The 26,016-nt window shown below is 40.0% G+C and overlaps 1 protein-coding gene across 3 annotated transcripts in view; it reads right to left on the bottom strand.

Annotated features, from left to right (window-relative positions):
* Positions 1 to 8,867: 8,867 nt before the first annotated feature.
* The window catches only part of dennd1a (DENN/MADD domain containing 1A), a 29,574-nt gene continuing 12,425 nt past the window's right edge, over positions 8,868 to 26,016 (bottom strand). The window contains exons 6-23 of one of the 3 annotated variants that reach the window (XM_084746083.1): positions 25,931 to 26,000; positions 25,352 to 25,432; positions 24,452 to 24,505; positions 22,817 to 22,927; positions 21,723 to 21,823; positions 21,028 to 21,073; positions 20,780 to 20,881; positions 20,554 to 20,679; positions 19,655 to 19,756; positions 19,457 to 19,544; positions 17,451 to 17,491; positions 16,347 to 16,418; positions 16,181 to 16,237; positions 15,737 to 15,889; positions 14,400 to 14,464; positions 13,642 to 13,779; positions 11,766 to 12,012; positions 8,868 to 10,282 (exon numbers count right to left, since the gene is read on the bottom strand). In XM_084746083.1, the coding sequence (XP_084602209.1) occupies positions 9,281 to 10,282; positions 11,766 to 12,012; positions 13,642 to 13,779; positions 14,400 to 14,464; positions 15,737 to 15,889; positions 16,181 to 16,237; positions 16,347 to 16,418; positions 17,451 to 17,491; positions 19,457 to 19,544; positions 19,655 to 19,756; positions 20,554 to 20,679; positions 20,780 to 20,881; positions 21,028 to 21,073; positions 21,723 to 21,823; positions 22,817 to 22,927; positions 24,452 to 24,505; positions 25,352 to 25,432; positions 25,931 to 26,000 (2,656 nt within the window). In that variant the 3' untranslated portion in view covers positions 8,868 to 9,280. The remainder of the gene's footprint in view (positions 10,283 to 11,765; positions 12,013 to 13,641; positions 13,780 to 14,399; positions 14,465 to 15,736; positions 15,890 to 16,180; positions 16,238 to 16,346; positions 16,419 to 17,450; positions 17,492 to 19,456; positions 19,545 to 19,654; positions 19,757 to 20,553; positions 20,680 to 20,779; positions 20,882 to 21,027; positions 21,074 to 21,722; positions 21,824 to 22,816; positions 22,928 to 24,451; positions 24,506 to 25,351; positions 25,433 to 25,930; positions 26,001 to 26,016) is intronic. The other 2 variants (XM_084746085.1, XM_084746084.1) reach the window with 2 other exon arrangements.

Below are 26,016 nucleotides of genomic sequence, written 5' to 3'. Positions count from 1 at the left end.
TTAGGAGCCTGTTTGGTTTCATGACATGAGAGTCTAGTTTTCCCTGTTGTTGTACAGTTTACTTCACCTTTTCTTAGCCAGTTCTCTTTGTCAAGCCTGTACAGTTTGTATATTTATGTTTATTATTGTGTTTGAACTTTTGTTGGATTTCCAGTGTTCCTGTTAGCGCCTCACGTGCACAAAGGGAGTGTCTGTCTGCTCGTGTTTGTCTCTGCCTCTTCAGTAGCATTTTCACTTTTGTTTACAACTGATGATGAATAAATGAAACCCAGGGACGCTCAAGACTGGGGGCTGAGAACAAACTGCCTCTGTTGATATTCTCAGACATCCTCAGTATGTACAGTATGAAGAAGAAATCTTTAGGATGCAAAGTAAATAATGAAAAGAATAAAAAGATTACTCCTACTTGAGAGGAAAAAACACAACATATCCTGAACAACACTACAACATGAAAAATGTGATGTACAGTATTAGTTTTTTTTTTTTTTAAACATGCATGTAATCATTTAGTGAGATTTTAGATCTTGGTTGCGCAGTATGTCACTGTTTTTCTTGTCTTCTTTATTTTGATGTACATAATCCAAGATATTTTATTCCTAATGTATTATAAACATGCAATAAAGTGAAATGGCTTCTGAAGTGTCAGACCTTCTCATTATGCTTTCATTATCTAAACCAGAGGTCTGCAATCTGTCCAATCAAAAGAGCCATTTTTGGCCAACAGAGAGAAAAAAATCTGTCTGGACTATTAAATTCTCTCTCTTCACTGAAGACTTTTTTGATTTGGCATCCATAGTGAGCTCATGGAGACTCAAAAAGACTAGCCCCTGTCAAAATTTAGAGGAAAAGGCACTGAGCCATAGATGTAGGTTGGAATATTTACAATTATATTAAATTTAATTTGGTGTATAGGCTACATATTTTTACAGTTGGCAATGTAAGAATGTAAAAAAAAACATAGCTGAGGCAACAGCACTGGCATAGATTTGAGTTTTGAGCCCAACTCAAACTCTTATGTTTTGAAATAAAAAAATAAATAAATAAAGATTTGCTGACCTATAAGTTTTAGTTGAGATAATTTACTATTTTTCTTTAGATAAACTTAAATCTTTGAGTTTTAGAAACAAAAAAATGTATTTTGAAATTTGGATACAGTGAGCTGTGAACCTTATTTGTCATTATTTTGTTGTCTGAAAATGTAATGGTTTTAACTGAAAATACTGACCATCATTCACTTTCACTTGAACCACCTGAATTTTAGGGGTTTCTAAAACTCAAAGATTTAAGTTTATCTAAAGAAGAAAAATAAAATATCTCACTGTTGCCTTGAAATTTTTCTTGACTGTCTCAACTTTTTCATAGTCCTACAACAATGATAGATGAAAAGAAGTGTTATTCATTTCCATTTTTTTTTTTTTTTGCCAAAGTCATGGGGAGCCATTGGTCACAGGTTGCAGACCCCTGATCCAACCCACTGGTTACCACCCTGTGGTCCAGGCACCAAAAATCACAGCACTCCCCAAGGCACTGTCTGCTTTGAGGATGTCAAAATTACATGAGCACATGTTAACAAAGAAAAAGTCTGGATACAACACTACTTAAAAAGGTATCTCTAAAAATATTGGAGCAGGATACTTGGCAGACCTCTGTCATAATGAATTATTAATATTCTTTAAGGATGAGTGTAGAAGCTACTCTGTTGGGTTGTTAAAGGAAATAAATGTTGAGACATTTAAAGGTTCCAAGAATGGAAAGAACTAGAACTGATGATGAATTTTTGACAGTAAAGCTTTGAATGAATCACCGCCTCCTCCACTTTTTTAAAACTCAAAGCTGGTGGCATCATGACTCTCCAAATCCATGATTCGACTTGACTTTCAGCAAATGATTTAATTGAAACAAGTATTGTTGGTAATGACCTTTATTGAACACCACAACAGACATGGGAAAGAGCAGACAGGTAAAAAAAATTGTTTCATTTCAAACTTGGGGTGTTGCTGTGGCTTGAGGCAGACCTGAAGGCTCAGGATGAGTAAACTGAACTGGGAAGCAGGAGAGATCAGAGTGAGTGGAGGACACTCACACACAACGGGCAGGCAGGAGTCATTGTCAAGGAGGACTGATTAAAAACCAGGTCAGTACACAGTCCAAGCAAACTAACCAGCAGTGAGCAGACAGAAGGTGGGTCAAGGCCAGGCAGAGAGTCAGGGATCCAGTGGAGAACTGAACAGATTCACTGCACAGCAAAACAGATGAAGGGAAACAGAAAAAAGCACACCGTAACGTCACTGGAGGGAAACATCAAACAGCCACGTGACCAGGCAGACAAAAAACAGAAATGCTGAGGCAGATCTTGTGGTCAGGGACAGAAGGCGGCGGAGAATTTCCGGGATTCAGACAAGACAGGTGAGTCAGAGACAGGCAGCGTTGGCAACAGGGAAACAGTCCAAGAAAGAGTGCTGGAAAGTCTTGCGTAGAGATACTGAAGAACAATCTGGCAGAGTGAGTGAGGAACAGGGGTTTGGGTACTGGCTGGATTACTGATGAAGCTGCAGGTGTGAGCATAGGTGAGTGGAGTGGGCTGATGAAGTGGGAGTGGCTGACAGGTGGAGTGAGCACAGGCAGGGTGAGTGGAAAAGTACTGGGTGAAAGAGAGCAGGGCAGGCAGAACTAACACCTATGGTAATGTTAGACTATCCCATTGGCTTGTGGGATACCCAGGTACTTCTGCTGTCAGTATCCTGACTACTGGTAATTCCAACCCATCTGTTCAGATCATCTGTCCTCTCTTTGGCACCAGGCCACACTTATCCCGTCCAAATGACACCCCAAAGCCCTCACTGTAGATCCTGGTGAGGTGGATCATTGTGTCAGTGTCTTTTCTTTTTCATCATTTGTTTGCTGGTCTGTTTTTGGTGTTTCCCTGGTACCTGTGGGATACCCTGGTACTTGTAGCTGTGGCTGTACCTCCTCTTTCTTTCCCACCTTGTAACGTTGTAGATCCTGGTGAAGTGGCGTACAGCTTGATGTCATCCATTGGAGGCTGGTTGCAAGTCTGCCAGTCCCATCATCAGTAGAGATGCCAGCAGGTGTTAATACAGCCAGATCATAGCAAACAGTGGATGTTAGTTTGGTGTGACCATCAGTCACGTGGCAGCATCTCTTCCAGGACTGGTGTCCAATCTCCAATTTCAAGATCTCATCAAACTTGTGTAGCATTAGGGGTCAGAGCCTGGAGACCCTTAGTGGAAACTTGTTCTGCCTTGGTTTGAAACTCTCAATCTCCTGTATGAAAAGCAGCAACGCTACCACTGATCTATCACAACTCCTTGTCAACCACCACTGTGTGTGGTTGGTTCGCCACCAGCTGCCTGTCAGTCTGAAACTTGTCTCAAAGGATCTTAGCTTTCAACCACTTCCGGTGGTGTGTCCATCAGGACTCGGGGACTTTTAATCCATACTAGGCATTATCCTAATGACATGGACAGGCCTCTGTCCTGTCTGCTGTGGTTCACCCCTGCCTCTATGGATCCTCACTCACTCTCTTTTTGCTGCTTGTTAAATTGATGCATTGTGAGAAGTTTCTGAGCCAGGGAGCGTTACTGGAGGCTTGTCCTCACCACGATTTGAATCCTCTAGCAGTACATCTGCACCCTTCCCTCACAACTGCTCCTTGCATCCTCATCATGGTTCCCATTGACCCATGGGACACCAAGGCACTTGTAGCTGTCCTGACTTGACCTGTCCTTATCACCTTTCCTCTCATGGCCACAATGCTGCAACACTTATCCAGTTCGATGGCTTCCTGATGTCCTCACTGTAGATTCTGGGGAGGCTGATCATTGAGTTGACATCTTGTTCACTAATGGCACACAGCTTGGCATCATCCACGTAGAAAGAAAGTGGGTAATGGTCACTCTACATTCATATGCACCGTTTGTGATGATCTTTTGCGTTTGCTGTGTAGCACCTTTTCAAGTTAGACTTTGTCACTGAGCTGCATCTAATCTCATTAATTCAGGAGACATTCATCATTTTCCTCTCGTTCTGAGGGAGGTTTGTGTAGCATTAGAGGTCTGAGCCTGCAGTCTGTAACGGAGAATTGTCCTGACTGAGATTCAAACTCTCTGCTACTACCACTGAGCCATCTCACTGCAACTAAACTATTGGATGGTTTGCTTCATTTTTTTCATTTCTGAACTTGCTTTGTTCTGGAAAACGCCCTTAACCCAGACAAAAATTCTCAACTTCAATCAATTTAAAAGTTAAAAGCCTTCAAAATCTAAACCTAACAATACCTACTGAGAACAGAGGTGAAAAAATGTGCTCTTATAATCATCTTTGTTTTAAAATTGATTTTTTAATGTTGCCTCTTTACAGAGTTTCATCGGATTTTTACAAAAACATGGGGGTTAGCTATGTATACCCTAAGGACCCTTTCACTTCATGTTTTAAAATATGCAGGTACACTGCTTAAGCACTGGTAAACTTTCTATTTTTAGACAAATTCTTTAAATAATATTTCTATCAGATGTCTCAACCATAACATGTCAACTCTGTAGTCCTTCTAAATCAAAGCTAAATAAGAATTATGGTTTAAAAATGTGTATTTTGATTAACATTAAGAGAACTCTGAGACTCTTTAAAAAATAAAATGGCTGCTCACTACAACTATGCTGTGAAATGAAAACATTTTATCAACTTCATCAGACGGAAAATCTGACAGAGTTTATGTCTACATTTAATGAAGAACTTAATCACTGGGAGGTTGGCCTGTTACAAGTTTAATAGCCAAGAGTTTGATCTTTTAAAATATATCTTCCAGAATACTTGAAGAGTACAAATCAAAACCCCCTAAAAATACGGTTTTCTCCCAATTCTCAAAAATGAATGAATTACATGAAGTGTGAATCTTGTGGCTCTACACAGCGCACAGTGAAAAAAAAACAAGATAGTGAACATGTCTGGTGTAGCTCAACAGAAATACAGCTGGTCAGTGGTGGAATTTTAATCAAGTGAGGATGACGTGATGATGAAATAGTTGTATTTTAAGCAAGTGCAGTAGGATACTAGTCACCACTCTTTAATCAGTCTTAGAACAAATATAGTGTCATCTGTACACACACAACAGCAACTAGACCTGTACAGCACTTTGAAGCAGTTAGGAATTTTTGGCATTCACCACACATGAACGCTCCGAGATCGCTGGGACAGCCACACAATCTCTGTCAGAACAGCTGAAATCGAAACTGGTGGCAAAAAAATTGAGAACCATTATTTCTGCTCTCTATGCACACTTGACATCACAATGTGGAAGCAGCCTGTAACTCATTAGCCAATCAAACACAAAGTAATACTCGACTAAGGCAAAAAAAACAACAGAAGGAAATGATCAGAGTGCATATATCAGCAGCAGAAGTGGCGAAAGAACCCTTTAAAACAACAGATATACAATAAAGTGTTTCACAGTCCCTGTATATTTAATCAGACAGAAATGTTTAAAATCATTTAGGGACATTACAGTCTGTTGTAGGCTTGCAGGTTTTTTTTTTTAAAATGTTCTTTTTATAAAACAGTAGGAGGCAACACATGATCACAGGTGAGTGAGAGAAGCGGAGATGGGATCACCATGAAGGCCAGAGAAACAAAAACATCAACAGGTGAACTAACTGCATGACTGAGATGCACCACACTTTGTAGCTACAGTACCATAATACCATTAGGATGTTCACCAACTAGAGCAGACTAGCTACTGGTAATAATACAAGCTAATCGTTGACATCATTAAGACGTATGCTGTTGTGAGTGTGACATGTTTTCTGTCAGGGAATACTGCGTGCTAGTTTTGGAGTCACAAATCTATACTGATCTATTCTGAGCACTATGCTAATGTGGTGGCATTTAAGACAGATGACACAGATGAAGAGGCTGCTGTGCAAAGATTTGTGTTAGCGATCTGTTAGAACTGTTGGCATCTAAACGTCTTTTGAAGGAAGGCCTGCTCTGTGTGGGATATCCAGGGGCAGAATGGTGGGAAAATGAAACAAAACATCCAGATTCAGACGACCCTCAGACAGGTACAGGTGGATCGAGTGTTGTGGGCTGATGGGACCAGTCCACAGTCTCCCATTTGTGCGCCAGACACACACTCTTGTTTGTCATTGGTCAGCAGCAGCAGAGCTGATGGTGGTAGGGAGGGGATGTATGTGTGTGTAGGGTGTCACCATATGACCGACCCTACCAGCTGGATCAGGACCTTCTGTCACCGTGAATGATACACCATGTCTGATGCATATACACAACTGTCCTCCATATTTATAACACACAAGAGTCATTATAGTCCTGAATCACAGTAAAACTGACAATAAAACATGATTTTATCATACTTGAATATACCACTTACAGTGTTTTGGTATAAAAAAAATCTTTTTATTTCAAGATATAACCTTAAAAGGATAGTTTGGATGTTTTGCAGTGTGGTTGTATGAGGTACTCCTCTACAGTGAGTGTATTACCTACAGTAGACCACCAGTTTAATTATTAATAACTTTGCGAAGGGAGTTTGATTGCTTTGGAAAGAGTGATTTTCAGCTTATATAACTGTGGTTTCCCATCGGAAAAGGGTGGCAAAGTGGTAAAATATTCTACATATAGCTATATATAAACTGATATTGATTATTTAGGTATCTAAAATACATGCTGACCCTGTCCACAGTACATTGCTTAGCTTTCTACACCAGTACTCCCGCTGTTTCTCCAAACTGAGGGCGCGTCAACCTTCTACCATCTACCGTATGTAATATACGGACTGTGAAGAGATACCTCATACAAACAAACTCATAATAATAGTAATAAAAATAATAATAATAATGATACAAACTATCCTTTGAAGTTTTTGGTCTTGGTTAATTTTGTGTTCCTGATCCTGATAACAAGTGAAATGACACCTATATCGACCACTGGGGGCAGTAAATATAAGAGTTGTTCTGATTATGATACCAGTCAAAAAATGCCTCAGATAACAGCTTTAAGTACTGGATTGGGTATCGACCAGCCCATGAGTCCACTAGGGGTGTGCCATATCATACTGTTCATGATATAGTGTTGTAATTTTTTTCTTGATATCAAAAAGTCTTATCATGATAATGGCCATATTATGACTAGTTGACATAATGATGTTATACCGTTACACATAGCAAAAATAAGGTGAAAGTAACATCAAGATAAGCTCCACAGTGGAAGAGTTAGATCCAAAAGTAGAAGTGATTTTGGAGTGCAAGTTGTTTGGTTACAGAAGATTAAATGCTCAATAAACCACAGTAATAAGCAAGAAGTACAAAAATACTATAAAGAAGCAATACAGCAAAGTTATTGTTGTAGTATAGTGTTGTTGAGTACGACAAGAGCCACAAAATCCTGTGAGGGCAGCCCAACAGCTCTTTTGAGTTCTAAACCAAAAATATTTCTCAGAATTTCACAGAATACCCTGAAATATTGTGATATTATTTTAGGCCCACCCCTAGAGTCCACAAACCAATCCAATACCACGTCATTCATAAGTCCTGAAACGGCAGTCATTTTTAAACCTGAACCAGACCATACAAGAATGACAGCAATCACATCACATCCATACAGGGTTAGTAGCAAACAGCTGTTAAAAACAAATAATATGTATAAATTTTAATGCACTGTTAGCAGATTGTTACTTGGTATCAGCTGATATGTGTATCATGCAATCGAGGCACCACAACTGCTATCTGTTTACAGCGCAGCCAAACAAACTGTGAACCGACAGGATTCATTATGTCATGTTGTTTTAATAAAGAAGTCAGTCAATAATGGCATCTAACTAGGGTTGGGTATCATTTGGATTTTAACGATTCTCAAATCCGATTCCTTGAAGGGTCGGGTCAAAACATGCTCATTTCACTTCAACTGGGAAATATTTTGATAATTTGTTGTTTTTCATGCTTCACAAATGTAAATATTTTATGTTTTTCCTGTTAATTACTTGAATAATTTACATTTTTATCTAAAATTGGATATCTGTGATAGTGATACTATACTGATACAAATCAGTATAGTACTTTTTTGTGGATTATTTAGTGTTCATGGCGTCCTTCAACCTTCGCTGTAGGATGATGCAACCCTTGATGCAGTGCTGAGACTTTAAGTTTGCTCTATATTCCAGAATGCTACATACATTTTATTAACGTTGGTAGTGTACAGTTGTTACTTTCTGTTAGTGTTTGTATTTGTTCACAAAACTGTGGTTTGTGTTGGTAACTGCCATTTTTGTGTTCGTTTAGATGTAGGGCTGCAACAAAAAATCGTTTTCATCATTAATTGATCTGTTGATTATTTTCTTGAGTTATCAATTAGTTGTTTGGTCCATACAATGTCAGAAAATGGTGAAAAATGTCAATCAGTCTTGTCCGTGGCCCAAGATGATGTCCTCAAATGTCTTGTTTTGTCCACAGCTCGCAGATCCTCAGTTTATTGTCATAGAGTAGTAAAGAAACCAGAAAATATTCACATTTAAGAAACTGGAATCAGAGAATTTTAACTTTTTTCCCTTATTATATTGAAAAATGATTTAAACTGATTGATCGATGATCTTAATAGTTGGTGATTCATTTAATAAATAATTGTTGCAACTGTAATTGTAGATGCCTGAAATCAGTGACAGATCAACCAGTAATAACTTGTTGTTATAGTAAATATAATAGTAAAGGGAATTGAAGCGATACGTCATTGGAGCCATACATGGGGCAAATACAAGCGCCAGTGAAATCAGTGAATCGAAAATTTTGTTTCTCAGTGATTCCTTGAGAATCGCAATTTTGGAACTGGTTCCACTATGGAACTGGTACTTGATGCCCAACCCTACATCTGACACAATAAAAGTGTACTGATGATCAGGCGTTGTCTTTTGTTTCATGTCTGGTAGGTGCATGCATAGTTTCCTGTGAATCTCTTTTGTGTTGATACACAATTTGAATCCTGCACTGGACAGACAGACTCAATACCAATAACTGCCAATAACAATAAAAGCAACTACAAGAAATCATTCATTCTTTTGGAACAGACAATTAGGAAGATTCAAGCTGCATTCCTTAGAATGTCTTTAATCTGATAACAGCTGCAACAGCTGAGTGGTTATTCTTCTATAACTGAGCTGCATAATGAGAGTCGTACTGCAACAGAAGGTCCTGATCCAGCTGTGAGGGAACTGTGGGTGGTGACAAAGAGGGGGCATGTCAGTACTTATTCACAGATTTCAGTCAAATGTTTCCCACCTCCTCCGAAGGTCCTCCACCTTCTTTTTTTGGGGTGTAGCTGGCTTGGCCATAGTCAGCAGATCCCCAAAAGGATCCTGAGTGGTCTGGCTGTCCCCCTCGGCACGCAGCGGTTTTGCCAGTAAGTTCACGGCTGCGCTGGGGACAGGTGAGTCCGCTAAGCTGGACAGAGCATGGTTGCTGGCGGAGGAGGGAGGCAGGAGTAGTCCATAGTTGTGGGGCAGAGCTGAACTGCTGGGTGAATGCTGTCTGTAGAGCCCCGGTAGTGTGGAAAAAGGCTGTGGCTGGGGTGGAGTGTGTAGGAACGAGCCCGGTGGAGGCCCGTAGACTGCACTGAAGGGGTTCCCACTGACAGTCGATGAGTAATGCATCTGAGGGGAGGTGTGCTGCAGAGACTGGGCAAAAGGGTTGAGTGAGTGAGGGTGCAGGGGGAAAGGAGGCAAGCCCTGTGGGTAAGACCTGGGTGGTAGTGCTGGTTTGGTAGACGATGACACACCTAAATCTACCCCATCACTGCTTGCTGCTGAGCTGTTAAGAGGGTCTAGAAGGCTGATCAGATCTATACTGTCCTCAGCAGCCTTGGAGGGCTTCAGCAGGTCTCCATCTGTGGTCCTGCTCAGGGCTTGCCTAAACTCTTGTCCCCCTGATGTGGTCCCTCCTTCTTTAGAGCGTGACTGAGCCACGGGAGGTGCTAAGACACTCCCAAGCTCGGGCGTCTTCCTTCCGTGGGGGCGTGGAATGGTGATGTTACCAGGGGTGGAAGGGTCCAGAGAGTCCGGGCACGGGACGGAACTTTCACGGCTCGGAGAGTGAGTTTCTGTCTGCACAGGGAGTTGGACAGATGGAGGTCTGTCACAGGTTGGAGGCACACAAATGGGCAAGGCTGCTTCATCCTGCCCGATACTCCATAGTTTGTTGTATGGGTTGGAAAGCTTGAGGCCTGGAAGAGTTCGAGAGTGTTCACCCACACTCAGGTCCATCCGCTGCAAACACAAGAAATAATTCAGACATGTCAGGAATGACTAGCATTAACGGAGGGCGTCAGAGGACAACACTGGACAACAGATCCAGAACAAAACAACTGGAATATTCCCTTGTTGGTAAGAGAAATAAAACATTCAGATTTTCTTTAACGGTGTCTCTAGGAAAATATGGACAGCAATGTCAGAATTCATGAGGATCAGGGGCCAATTGCCCACCAGACGTATGCCTGGACTTGATCTAAGTCAGTTGTAACTTGGCATTCCAAGTCCGAACTAATAGTTGTGCTGGTTGCATCATCTTCAGCCTTCTTTTTACTACGACCAACTATAAGTCTTATGCCTAGTCAGTAAAAATTTAGGCTGATCAATACAGATATAGTCTCTAGTCACAGATACCTTCTATTCCGTGCCATCAGAAAACATCATCAAAAAGAAGTGTAACAAACTATACAGAAAAGTAAAGCAATACAGGTGGGAAATTAATGATATTCAGTCAGACATAATTGTGTGCAGTGACATTAATCTGTCCAGCTGACTTTGGTGTGAAATTAACAAGGAATATCCTTTATCAAGGCAGAGTAGGCAACACACTGGGACAAAGAACAAAGAATTACACAAATAATTAAATTAAATAAACTTAATACTGTATAACATTTCCAGAATTTATAAGAAGGCCCAAATAATTAACAATTTGTCACAAAGCTGATTAAGTTCAACTCAACAACTCTCAGAATATCACAATTTTGTAAGTCTGGGGATATTGCAGTTAATGGTGAAATAAATTAAAACAGTGTGCTCACTAACATTAGCCCATCTATTATATCTAAAAAAAACCATTTATGTCCTCCGTTATTTCTCTCCAAGTCGTCTGCTTTTTATTTATTGGTCGGCAGTCAGTGTTTCCTCACGTTGGCTCTATGGCTACAGTTCTAGTAAATTTCTCACCTTAATGCGAGATGAAGTAGTGATTTCTTTATCTCTGATCCTCCATAACATTGCCGCAAATTAGAAAGATTATGTATAAATCAGCACGGCAGTAGAAGATTGCTAACAATGTACCCTAGGAACACACACTGCTAGGCAACAACCATAGTCTTGTGGGTGCTGGCGTGAATGCTCATGGCTAAAATGGAGCATAGCTACTAATGACTGGGCTTAAGTTTGGTTATTGCAACCGACTTAAAGTCCATTTTTAAGGCTGGTCTTAACAAAGCAGATAGGACCAGCTTAGTAAAGACCATTTGGTGCAACCCACTCCTGAAGAGCTTGCGCAAGACAACACAATGAGGAATGGAAAAGGGTTAGGTGGTCACCAACAATCTTTAGGATCGTCCTCTGAGGACCCTGAATATCCAAAACAGATTTCATGACTATCTGAGAATTTGCCGACAGGGTATTTTGCTCTGGTCTAAAACAAAGTAGTTTTAGTCAATCTTGGAAACAACACAGCAACTTCTGGCAGCAGAACTTTTGGACCTCTGACCTGGTAGGTGAACTTTGCTTGTAGCTCGTCTGAGTCTTTGGGAGTCCTCAGGTCCTCCAGACTTTTAGCCAGAGACATTGGTTGGCTCTCAGGCTCGTCCTGGCAGCCGAAAATATCCCCCAGCAGGTTGACATTGGAGAACTTCTCAGTAACTGGGCTGGGAGGGGCAGTGTGACTTTCTGCCCCAAAACCAGGATCGTCCCCTTCTATCAACTCCACCTCCTTCAGGGAGCGGTACGGCTGTGGCCTGCAGGGACAGTGTTTGACTAGTGATTATTTATTTCTCTGAAAGACTACAGGTCTTCATGGGTAATAACACTGTACCCACCATTGATCTTTAATCCAAATATTTTTTTTATAATTAAAATGCTATGCTTATCCCTGCCCTCTATTTAATTCAAGGAAAAGGCAGAAATAATCTACATTTTTCTTATTGTCAACAAATCCACTAAAATTTAGCCTGGCATCAGCAAACTAGTTCTGGAATCTCTCAGTTCATTTTCATTTCCAAGAGCAATGAAATGTGTGGTGTAGTGCTGAGTGACAGATGCACGCTGGGCTGGTGCTTGAGCCGTTTTAAAGTAGGAAAAAATGGCAGCCTGGTCAAACCTTCTCAAATGACAGATTAACAGCTGAAAACATTTGAAGCAAGAAATGGTCACTGCAGCGTCATGATCCTGGTCCATATTTGATCAGTACTGTCTAGTTTGATAGTTTGACCCAACATTCATAAGCCTGGCATACTGTGCTCAAAACATGTGGCGTGTGAATTTCCAAATCTGGACCAGTGAGGCTCCTCTGTCAGTCATTGAATCAAACCCATCCCTGAATTAAATAAACGGTTGTGATTGGCCTGACAAGAGCCAGGGTGGAAATCTGTCTGACCCATCGCTGTATTAAGGAGGATACAACATTGGATGTGTGTTTTCCTTCATTCATAACAAAGCTGCTCAGTGGAGCATGAAGCAGAATTCCATGCTGGATCTTCCAAATCATGCAGCATGAGTGACTTCCACTGACCAAGGCTAACCTCAACGGGAATAAAATTACTGAATGCTCTTCTAGACTTTCCAAAAGTTATTGGACTGAATGATCAAGTCCCGATATTGAATTGAGTCAGTTTGCAGGGGTTGTGACACTCAAAAAATGTTTATAGCCACTTCTTTTACAATGTAAACTTGTAGGAAAATCTTTTTGGACCACTATGCAATGGAAAGATCATTATGTTTGGACAGCATGTCAAATTACCTTCAAAGCCCAGCATACTCCCAGGGGGCTTGGACTGAACGGGAGGGGGACCAGACGTATCTGTCACAGCTAATCAAACATAAGCTTGCAGATTCGTCTGGCTCCCAGGATAGGATTAGTTGGCAATAGCAAAAAAAAGAGTTTATAGTTTGGACAGGAGTACCCTCACACATGATACTGTACTGCAAGTCAGCTGCATGTTGACTGGCTACTTATGCAGTAGGCATTGTTCTTGAAACCTGTCAGGTAGAGGTGGGCATTGTGGATAAAAGATTCTGTCATGATATAAATAATTTTATATCACATATCATATCATCATGATAGATAAGCATGATACAGAAGATTGTTCTGGAAAATTAAATAACAATGTACAGTTAAAATAACCTGCTGGAAATGTCTGTTTTGGCTAATCCAATGAAGTGAGTCCCGTACAAATTGGGAAACTTTGCTTGCAATGGCCTGATACAACCAGAGATGATTATACCCCCAGATTACTACAATAACTACAATGTACTCCATGCGAAGCTTTAACACACACATGCACATACTTCATTAGGTAGAAAAGAGATGAGTTGAGATCAGCTTATTAATGAGTCAACAGTGCTAAGCCAATCAGAGAGATGCGTACAGAGGCGACCACTCAAAGGGGACGGAGAAGAGAAAGCTGTCAGGAAACCCAGAGATGGAGTCATCATCGTACTGGAGCTCATCTCCGGACGAATCCTCCGACAGAAAGACTGTGTAGTGACGAGTAGGACGGATAGAGCTACAGAGAGAAGAGGAGAAGGAAGACAACAGGACAGTCACAGCTCCTTATGGAGAGGTTAATGAAGTCTATTACAAAAGGAACAGAAAAGAAAAGGAACATTAAGAAAAGAAAGGCTGAGGATTAGTAACCATAAGAGTGTCAGTTTTATTTTTATCTACATACTGTGTATTAGGATTATTATGTTCGTGCACTTAGATTAGTTACAGTATATTATTTGATTTCTTCATTTGAAAGGAAGCTGTGCAGTTGGATGAAAAGGAAATTAGACAACAGTGACACAAACAAACAAGCTAATGAACTGAGAAGCCAAATTTCTCTCTCTCCAAAAGCAGCCAAACTCAAACTAACTGATCAAGGCAGCGGTGAACCGGTAACCCTCGTGTTCTACGAGATACAATTACTGGAGTCTGGTTGCTGAGGAGAGAGAGATACTGAGCTTATAGAACACCTGTCAGAAAAGTCTGTCTGACAGCAGAGTAAAGCAGTGAAAATAGTCTAAATATAGTGTACACTTAAACTGATATGCTGTGTACCTCATACAACCCCTCTGCGAATTATCTGAACTATCCCTTTAAATGCATCATGGACAGTAGGATATATAATGGAGGTAGGCTTACTGGTCAACGGTGCTTTCCAGACTCACATTGCTGCTTGGTCTCTTCAACAGCATTGGTGGCCGAGCCTGTGGAGGTGAAAAATTAATATGAAAAAAAAAAGGGAACAGCTTATTCAGCGTACCTACCTCCAGCTTTCCACCGTCATGCTGGTTTCCATCACTCTTCTCTGCTTCCATCATAGTCAGTTTTGTGGTTTGTGGTGATTTTGTTCTGTTTGTAAAGTTTACAGCCTGTCGTGCTGTTGCTTTGTTCTGTGTACAATGACGCAGCTAAAAAAAACAAGAACTGAAACTTGTTTACCAACCACTAGTTGCACCTTCTCTCACCAATACACCACGAGTGCATGCTGTCACCAGGATTTTTTTTTTAATGAAAGCACCCGCAAAATTAAAAATATTTATGATTCCACCCACTGCCTCCTTCTTTGACATGGCAGAGACAGCAGGAGCTCCGTAGGAGCACAGGATGTGTGCAACCTTCTAAACTGACAATAAGAAGCCAGGACAAGTCCTCCACTGTAAGCTGATCAGCTGTTTGTAACTGTCAGTTGTCTGTCAATGTAAAGTTCAGCCTGTTATCCTGAAAACAAAAGTCCACAGCTCTGAAATAACACACTCTGGAGGATGAAATAAGTGACTGTCTGTCTCACTGCTGCCAAACTCCATTAACATTTTCAGTTTAACAGTCCTAAACATCTACTCCATCTACAAGATTATTAATGATTTCTTATGAGTCATAATAGTCATCACTATTAATGTGAAACAGACAAACAGAACAGTTGTTCTGGTCCAGAATGGACATTTCAAACGGGGACACTGCAGCTGTAGCATTCATGTGAAGTGAAGCGAGTATTTCAACTGAACATGTTTCCTTGATCCCTGATGATACTTTGTGGTCATTTCATGATTTATTACACTAAATATACAGATTTCTCCGTTAAGTTAAAAGGAAAAACAGATTTTATACAAATGAAAAATACATATACATGAGATTTATTACTTGACAGAAGATGTTATTTCAAGTCGTAATTTTTCTTTGTTTTTTAAAATTGCGATAAATATCATATGATGCCAGTTTTCCAAAATTTCAAACAAATACAGGCAAAGATAGGGGGCTGAAGTTAAAATCCCAACTGTTGTTCCAATAAATCCTGAATAAATAATATGTAATAATTTCTGAAAAATCTATATCATCTCATGGAATAAGATTGTTTTATTAACCAACTCTTGTTCAACCAGCACATTCATACACTGTAGCTGTGTGAAATCCCTCATGAACTCTTTCTCTCCTCATCACACTTCCACCCAACTCCTACCCTACACCCTATTTTTGCCCACCTGTCCAAAGTGTACAGTGATTGGCCGGTGGTCGTCCCAGGTTCGCAGTGGTCCCTCCCTCCTGACTGCACCGGTGGAGGAGGTGAAAGCCGCCGTGTTGTCGTCGTTGATGACCGCTGACCCCGACGTGGAGAAGCCGTTCTCTGCCTGCTCCTGCAAAGGGGGGACACAGGGAAGTGGAGCTTGACATGGGTGAAAGGAGTGATGGCACTGCAGCGGGAGGGGGAGGGGCAGAGGGAGGGAGGCTGCACGCCGCGGCTGGGGTGGCAGGGTTCAGTTAAGGTAATTAAGGGAAGTCAGGATGGTGTTTAAGGTAGTTTTTGTGAGGAAGAAACCAAGAAGTGTCACCACGTTTGCTGTCGGAACTCAAGACTAAACAGTGTTTACCAGAACAACAACAAAAAAAGATTCATAATGGTCTGTCAGCAGTGTAGAGCTACATACCCTCTGCTTCAGCCGGCTCTTGACTTCTTTGATACGCATCTTTGCATGGTCCCTTGCCTGTCGGATGAAAACAAACAACATGACATCATTACCATTCTCAATTCTAACTCATTTTGGTTCATTTTCAGTTTCTGAAGCCAACAGAAGCCAACAGAAACATACTTACAAACTTGTAAACAGTCTTCATGGCCGGGTTTGCCTTGGTCTTCACTGTGTTGAAGATAGCCCCGCCCCCTTTCTGTCAGAAAACATTGACACAAAATCTGTTAGTAAAATGAAGGATGCACCACATTCAGCCATCTTGAAAGGATTTGATGTATTATTAAAGTTTGCTCTCAAGCAGCAAAAGCACCAAACTCCTTTGACAAAAACAATAATTTTATCTCACAGAACACAGGAGTTGCTTGTCTAGCACTGCCTCAATCTGTGAGTTAATCTGTGTTATTGTGTTTTAAAGAGTTAGTTCAGAATCACTGAAGTCACACAACACAAATAAACTAACAGATCAAGGCAACAGTTAGCCAGCAACTCCTGTGTTCTGTTAAGTATAAAATTACTGTTTCCACATCTCACAGCAAGGTAAAGCAGTGACAATATTCTAAATATAGCATAGACTTAAACTATATTTTGCTGCTGACCCTGTCCACAGCAGTACATTGCTCAGCTTCCTACACCAGTGCTCCTGTTGCTTCTCCAAACTGGAGGTGTGTCGACCTCCATCTACTGTAGGTAATATACCGACTGTAAACGTACCTCATGCAACCACACTTCAAAAAATCCAAACTATCCCTTTAATACCTCTGGAGTTCATTGCTGACTGAGATTTGGATTTGCATAAGAGTAAAATTAGTTGTAGGATATGTGTCTATTTATGTTTCCATTTCCTTGAAAAAAAGTGTTACAATTGACGTTACAATTGTACTAGTCCAATTGGCTGTTATGTCACTGTTGACCTTTACTACCATCTACTGAATTTTAAGATGTATGGTGTTTAATCCTCCAAGGCTGGATGCCTTTACTCACAATATTAATGAAAGTAAAAAAAACCATTATTAATTCATCTATCTGTGTTTTAGATCTGCTCCAAAATGTAATGGATCCTTTCTTGGCACATGCTACACCCTTCCAACAAGTTTCATGAAAAGTGAGCCAATAGTTTTCGTAATCCTGTTGACAGATGGGAGCAAAAACACAACCTCTCTGACAGAGGTAAAAATATCAAAAATGTGTGCTATGTATTCTTTACAGTAATGTGCTGTCTGTAGCTCACCTTCACAGTGAACAGCCACTGGTGGTAGGTCTTGTCACTGCCTGTGGGGGGTAAGTCACAACAATAACAGGTCAAAAACAGAACTGGGCATGCTGGGTACCAACTGAGAAGGTCTCAGATATCTAGTCTGGAATCTGATGTAAAAGCACAGCAGTGTATAACAACTCCATGTGTTTCAGCAACAAGGAAGTCCTCTGACTCCACTGTTGTTGTCCATTGTCTTTTAACTTCCTGTCTATGCTGGAAGTGTGAATGTGTTTGATGTTATCAAATATCTGAGCAGTAAATAATGTACAGTGTGGAGGACAGAGAGCTGGAGGAAAATGAGGACTTTCTTCAACTGCAGTTTTATAAAAATGAACCTCTATTAACACTGTGCACTAGTTCAATCAGTTTTCCTGTACAGCTCTGGGATCAGTGAGTCATCTTACTGTTAAAGTTATAATGGTGGCAGGTCAGAATGAACTACTGTTTGTTTAATTATGTCTTACCATATCACAACAGAAGTCATCTGTGCATTAATACAAAATGTGTTCATCCAAAACACAGAGTCAGAATCTCCTGGTTTAGCAATTGTGAATATTATTAAATGGACAGTTCAACCTCAGATCAAAAATAAATACTTTTTTCTTATCTTTTGCTTCTCTCCAATATAACAGGACTAAATTGCACTCGGCTTGTGGTGCTAAAAGCACCAAAAAAATAAATAAATAAAAAATTTAAAAAGACTCAACATCAGTGCCTCTTTCCAGAAATTATGAGCCGGTTACGCAAGATAATCTACAGACCTTGAGCAGTTTAACATAGGAACTACTTTCTTTCTGCCAAACTACAACTGCTGTATCTGTGCGCTGACAGAAGTGTGCATCGACTAGACGAGAGGCTCGTGCTGGTGACGGTGCTGGATGGAAACATTAATGGGTTCTCTTCTGGTGATGTTGTTGGTGGGTGTATTTCAGTGGAAAGTAGTTATGAAATGACATGTCACGTTATATAATGCAATAAAATTTCCAGTGGTTAGTATTATCATTTCAGATTTTAATTATCATTAAAACTGTGTTGATTGCCGTGCATCAACCAAAGTTAGCTACAGTGTCCCAGATGCAGGCAGAGCAGCTATGTTGGTTTGTTTTGTGTTAGAGAAACCACTGACATCACAAAGGACATGATGCCATTTTAAATGTTTGAGAGATTCATTATAAAACTTGGTGAAATTAATGTTTTAACATTATTGTCATAATACTAATAACTGATGATTTCCGTCACTATAACTGTGAGATGAAATTTTCATACTGTTCCAGAAAGAAGACAGAGAAAAAGCAGTTCCTACATGAAACTGCTCACAACAAGGTGTGTGGATTATCTTGAGTGGGTCATGATTCCTGGAAAGAGACATTGCTGTTGTGTTTTTCAAATGTATTTTTTTGAGCTTGGAGCACCACAAGCCGAGTGTCATCTAGTTCGATTATATTAGAGAGAATGAACATCTCTATGGCTGATATCTTCAAAACGCACACCAAAACTATCTAGATGGATAAACAGGACTACAGGGAAGAGGAAAATCTTGTTTTTTTGATTTTGGCAGAAATGTCCCTTTAAAAAATGAATATCATTGCACTGATAAGTTGAATATCAGAGCTCTTGGAATGATTCACCATGGAAACATCTACCTCAACGATGTAACTATGTTCAAAGATAATAGATGTATATCTGTGGTGGTGTCAGGTCAGAAGACCTCTAGATATGTTCTCAAATTAAACAAATGTGTAGCAACACTTCTGACATACTAGAACTATAGCTTACTATGTATACTTGTGAGGCCAGCAGTAGCAGCCAGAAGTAATGAGATGAAACAAGGTAATTTACGTGGCCTAGTTTTCATGACAAACACAAGAACACACGCAACATGACTTAAAATGAACAATCACGCAGTCTAGATGCACTCTGTGCTCACATGTCAATAGAGCTGTCTGAAAAGTATGACACTAACATCACTGCTGACTCACCTGCGTATTCTCCCATGTTGATCTCCTCCTCAAAGATGTCACTGAAACCTTCACCTGAGTTCAACAGGTCCAGACGGCCGTCAATGAACTGCAGGAGGAACATCAACATGTGTAAGAGGGGAAGAGGAAGGCTGAACTAAAAATGTGTGTGTGTGCGTGTGTGTGTGTGTGGGTGTGTGTGTCTGTGTGTGTGTGTACCTGTTTGAATAGCTGCAGCTGGATGGCGTTCAGCAGGAACTGTCTCATTGCACTGGATCGATGGTTCACAAAGGTTTCCTCATTAAATGTTATCGGCTCACCCTGAAAACGCAGGACAGAACAGTGACTGTCACAGTGTCGTACAACAGTGACACAGTTTAGATTTAGTGTTTGATAGTCATGGCCTCTGACCTCGTTATAATGTTGCTGTTGTCAGTGTTTAAGGATGTGGGCATACCACTTTGACTTTGGGTGTGCCATCTTAAAGGACCAGTGTGTAGGATTACATTTTCCAAGAGAACTAATTGGTCATAAGGTAGTGCTTCAATCTGATTTGTACTCCGGTAATAAGTGAGCCACCATCATAGGGATCGAAAACCCAGAGTTAATCCCGAAAGTTACCTTGCTAAACATAATTCCTGCTTCATGGCACTGTCCCCTGGTCTTCACTCAGCCCTGCCCTGCCTTGGTCTTGGCTTTGACTTTGGCTGCAACTCCTCCTTGGTCTTGTCTCTGACTCAATACACTCTGGTCTTGACTACAATACTTACTGCACACAAAGGGAGGCATGCACCTGTATTAATGGGGCAGTCTAACAGCACTATAAATTACATTTATATTGACCAAACTGATGAGTTATATTCAAGAAAAGATGATTAAATAAAAAAGACTAACTGCCTTAATCCAATGAAACACTTTGCTCAAGTAAAGGATCATGTTTGATGAGTTTTTCTTTCTTTTCTTTTTTTTTTACAGTGATGACATCAGAAATATGACAGCATTCGAACCTTCATTCAAAAACTTAAATAGAAGCTTCAAATTTAAGAAAATGACGTTCACTACTGCCCTAAATGTCAAAACTCTTTCTTTGTTCCCTGCCTCCTTCAGTCTGTACTGACCGACTCGATCTGCAGAGCGTTCCTGTAGCTGCCAAACAGAGCCGCCTGACTCTTGAGGAAGGCTCGAGCAACACCGTCCCCTGTCGTCGTGGAAACCTTCTTCAAACGACTTTTTAAAGATGAAACCTGTGAGACATTAAGTCATGAGAACACTTTTTTTTAAAAATCTGTGAATCTTTACACCCTCATTAAAAGCTGGACTGTATAGCGCACAGTAGTTCCTCACCACGTCATTGGGCAGGCTCTGCAGGTCATCATATGGGGTTTCCAGGGTGTTTGTGTCCACATTTAGCACCACCACGTCATCCAGAGCCAACCCTCGAACTTTCTACAAGCACAGAGAGCACAATGACAGAGTCAATCACTATCCAGGTTAAAACCTGCCAGAACCAGATGAAGCAGAGAAAAACGCTGTGATTCTGTGTTTGAAATCTTGAATGCGCTGGTTCCTGTGTGTCAGTTAGAGACACGTACCTCCATCAGGCTGGAATGTACTCCGATGAGGTAGGGCATTGGGGCACTGAAAAAAAGACAGTTTTATAATTATAACATTCATGCCTGAGATAATAGCTGGATATTTTTTAACTGTTCAAGTAACATTACCATAAATAAAACATTACTAAATTTAAGATGTTAAAGACAACATACATAGCATTGTTAGTATAGTGTAACCTGGTCATTGTCACTGGTGTCCCTGTATGTTTAGCTGAGTGTTTAAAGTCCAAAAATGCTCTGCAAGAAGCAATAAAATGTCTCTGATATGTTTTTTTTTTTTTTTTGGCAAAATAAGGTCAAATATATTGTTACAATGTCTTATATACAGCTCTACACTTGCCTTCATTTTGTATTCATGGATTCATTCATGAATATGCAAATACTCCCCACCCTCTACATCCCCCCACCCTAACCTCTAGCTAATTGCTAGCTAATCACAGTAACTAGCTACATCTGGCTTCTCCTGTGGGCTGGGCATCACCGCTAACCATATATGTCTGAATCTGTTTTTTCAGTTGCAGTTTCAAAGCAAGAAAGGCTCAGACGTGGTGTTTATTGCTTATTTCTCTCCCGATATGTCTTGTAGTAACACCTGACACTACATGGACATGTTAACAAAGTTAAAAACAGGATTTTCACTGGACGGTGTCTATAACACAGCACTCTGTACTCACCAGCAGTAGTCTAACAGATGTTGAGGCAGGACAGGAATGTAAACATGTTGCCAGTGCATTGGATATAACATAGCTGCTGACCCATGGACACACGCTGTTAACTGTGGACAGAGACAAATATCAAATACATGGTGTTATACTGCTGCTCCAGAGTCAGTTTACAGTTTAAAATGCAATTCAGGAATAAAATATTTAATATATACATATAAAATACACTGCAAGACTTGCAAGTGTACAAAATTATTATCAATCAAATCAAACATAATGATGCAAACTGTCAGAAAGAGAAAGACTTCATTAGGCTGTGTGAACTGATAAGGACTGACACTTGTAACTTGTATTTACAGAGCTGTGATCCACATGACTGGAATAAAGTCACTAATTTGAAGACTTGACAACATCAAAAAAGACTTGCAACTGGACAAGGACTTCAACACCAATGACTTGCGATTTCATCACGTAATTTCCCTTCATTTCCTGAATCAGCTCACGTTAACACTATTCATTGTCAACAAGTCGACACGTAATTTCCCAGATCTACTTTGTTTGAACCAATCAGTCAGCACCCAATCAAACTACATATGACTTGCCAAACAATAACTTGGTTCCAGCGCTGGAATTTACTGTAGCCAGCAGTAGAAAAGGAAGTTAAGAGCCAAACAGGAAATGGAACAAAGAATAATGTGAATACCACTGTGCAGCCAAGCTTTTGTCTAAATAAGCTGCTTAAATTTAAAGCTGTTTTGGTTTGATGTTGGACAGAGATCTGTGGATAGGTGTGGTCATACAAAAATCATTTCATGTTCAAATCCTTCACTGATATTGGTTTATTAATATCCAGGTCGGTTGCTAGGCAATTTCCAACTCAGGGTTTTACTTCCATATTTGTACATTTAAGGTCAGAGAAAAAACACATCTGAATTAGAACATTTAATTCTTAAGTCTCAAAATGACACCTTAAAAATAACATTCATTTCTAAACTGTTTTCAGAGAGGTCACAGGGTAAATGCTGCTGTCTTACTATAGATTCTAACAGAGCTGCTTTAAAACAGAGCAGTAGAGGAGAAGAAGAAAGAGGTTGGACTCTACTTACAGTGCTTAGTTTGCTACAGCAGATGAGGATTCGACGTTCATAAAGCATACTAGCGTACAGATGAAGCATGTTATTGACATCTACTGCTACAAAGTACTCTGTTAGGTTTCTCTGCAGGGGTCAAACACAATAAGAGAAAAACAAGAGAGTTAGTCGTGAAGTTACACACCATGATTCAATATGATAGCAAGTCTGGTTCAATAATACAATTCAATATTGCACATTAAGTATACAGCAGGTATTTTAATTGACCAAGTGCTGAAAAAGACCTAATAAGCTGAAATCATGACTTTATATCTCATTATTTCCATTTATCGCTTTTTTTTTTTGTTTGTTTGTTTTTTGATTGAGGGAATGGGCTCATATATATGTTTGTGAAAAGCAGATGGGAAAAATCTAAATATTTCTGTGTTCAAACAGGTTTTTCATACATCTCTTCTACAGTATCTGTAACAAAATCCTTTATACAACCTCCTCTGCAGGATGAAGACATGAACTCTGCTCTATTTGACCTCATTCACATCCATTCATACTCCTCCATTATGTGTCATAGAGCCTGATGAACATTTGTAACAGTGTAACAGTGTCAACTGTCTGGCCTTAAAATGAGCATTCTTCTAAACCAGGTTGTGTCTAACAGTATCACCACCTTATAGTACTTTGTACCACATTAAACCAGGACCCTGACCTGACTGCTGGAGCCTAAAGCTAAACCTGCACTCTGAACTGATGAGCAGCTCATTCATTCTTGAGAACTGGGACAAAACTGTATTTTGAGGGGGATTTGATTTGATTTTTATTCTTCAATTATGCTACAAAATGTGTTTTAAAAGATTAAACTCTTGGCTTTTAAACCGTGTTACAGGCCAACCTTCTAGTGATTATATTTTTTATTAAATGTAGATGTCAACTCCATCAGTTGAAAAATGTGATGGAGTTGACGTCTAACAGAGCTGAGAAAATGTTGAATTTAGTCGTAGTGAGCAGCCATTTTATTTCTTTAAGTGTCTCAGAGTTCTCTTAATGTTAATCAAAATACAAATTTTTAAACTATAATTCTTACTTATATTTGATTTAGAAGGACTACAGAGTCGACATGTTATGGTTGAGACACATCTGATAGAAATATTATGTAAAGAATTTGTCTAAAACTAGAATGTTTACCAGTGCTTGAGCAGTATTCTTGCCTTTTTTTTTTTTTTTTGTTTTACAACTATGTTATCGGCAGACATTGTTTTTAAATTATTTAATATTATTACATTATTACTGTGAATTCTTGTCTGGGACAAAGCTGTTTTCTGACACAGAGCAAGTTTAAAAAAAGAAAAAAAAATTGAAACTAAATCAAAATATTTTATAAATTACACATATCTCATATATATAAATCCTTAAAGAATACATTTTCAAAAAAATGGAATTGGAGAGTCAGTATTGATAACTTTCTGATTTGTCCCAATTCTCAAGAATGGGTAAGGTATATTTTTTGAAATACTGAACATTCTGGCCGTTCTGAACTGTTTTCTATCCTGTCACTCAGACACAAGTCCATAGATTCTAATTCTCTTGATCTGCTCAGAGATGCAAATCCAACAAGTTCAGAAGTTTGACTGAGATGAGAGAAATGACAACACTCACATTCTCAGGTATGCTGGGGAGTTCCCCTGTGTCAGGCACGGTGAAGAAGGAATGCTGCAGAAAACAACAGGATCAGTTAGAGCTGCAATCCATCACAGTGTGGTGAGGGGATAAAAGGCAATGCAAAGAGAATACACAGTTAAGTCATTTTCCCTTTACTCCTATGAGAGAGACATGTATGGGGATGGAGCATAGTAATCCTGTAGTTTATGCTTGAAAATATTTCTGAGTGGCAGTGCTTTCCTCAGTATAAAACAGAAACTTTTAGTGTTTCCAGTTTGGATGTGATGAGGTTAAAGGCTGATTTATAGTACGTAGGCTCGAGTGGCATGTGGCCTACCTGGTTTTGAGCATTTATACTTGTGTGCTGGTGTGTCTGTGTCTGCTAAAACGCTAGTTGGCAGTGGGATCTCCATGGCACTGCCGTGAGCGTCTTCCTTTTTCATTTACTTGTAACAATGTTGACTGAAACAGAGTGTATCTTGTTGGAGTTGGAGCTAACAGACGTTGAAGTGTTACTTTTATTGAAAGCAGTGCAGGAGGGGGAATTTACTGTGCTTGTCCAGCTACTGAGAGACATGGACGAGGAAATGCATTTCAGATATTTTCAGATGTCAGCAAGTAGATTTGATGATTTGATTCGTTGTCTACAAACTTTCATCTCACATCAGTGTACACACAGCATGCCTATAGACATTAATCAGAGACTGGCCTTCAAGTTTTAGCTTCAGGAGGAAGTCAACAAGCTGTAGCAGCTAGCTACAAACTAGTGTCAAGTACAGTGTCCTTCATAATTTCAGAGGTCTGGAAAGCTTTACGGAAAACACTGCAGCCAGAGTTCCTTCCCTGCCTTTCAGAGGCACCACCAGCCAGTCATCCTGGAACAGAAGTCAGACTCACCACACCGAGATGAACAGGGACTCCAGGCTCAGGGATGGGGAGCGTATGTAGTGACACCAGCAGCTCCTGCCACTGACTTTCCTGAAACATTCAGAAGATACAGAATCCATAAAATACATGATCAGTCTGCAGAGAATAATTACTGAAAAACTTTACAAGAAAATGAGCCTTCATATTTCTATTAAAACTCTCTGTTGTGTCACCACCACACAGCAGTGTGAGTGATTATACTGCTGTGTCAGTTTATGATCTCTCAGGCGTACAGCTTGTTGTAAACAGGACACATTCACATGCTGCTGCAGTCGACTACAGATACATCTGAAGAGTTTAAATGAAAACTCATTGCTCAGTATTATAGACCAGCAGTTTGTTCCTGTTACTATATTTCTACTTTGTCTCCAACAGGACAAATCTGTACAGGACAAAAAAAACACTGGAGTTGACAAGCAAAACAGTCATGAGAACTGTCACACAGTCAGACTTTCAGGGAAGAAATTAGGCAACAAATTCCTGACAGAAGTCAAGAAATCTGATACAACAGCAGGTTCCAGTAAAATGAGTCACCTGTCCATGACTCACCTGGCCTTTGATGGTGTAATCTGCGAGGATATTAAGCAGCTTGTAGAAAACTTCAAACCAGGGCAGGTAGCTGGGAAATCAAAAAA

This window comes from Lutjanus erythropterus, chromosome 20 (assembly GCF_056507025.1).
Source record: "Lutjanus erythropterus isolate fLutEry1 chromosome 20, fLutEry1.hap2, whole genome shotgun sequence".
In the NCBI taxonomy this organism is placed as follows: domain Eukaryota; kingdom Metazoa; phylum Chordata; class Actinopteri; order Lutjaniformes; family Lutjanidae; genus Lutjanus; species Lutjanus erythropterus.
The sequence above is the reverse complement of the archived record's forward strand: the minus strand, read 5'-3'. Positions and strand labels throughout refer to the sequence as shown.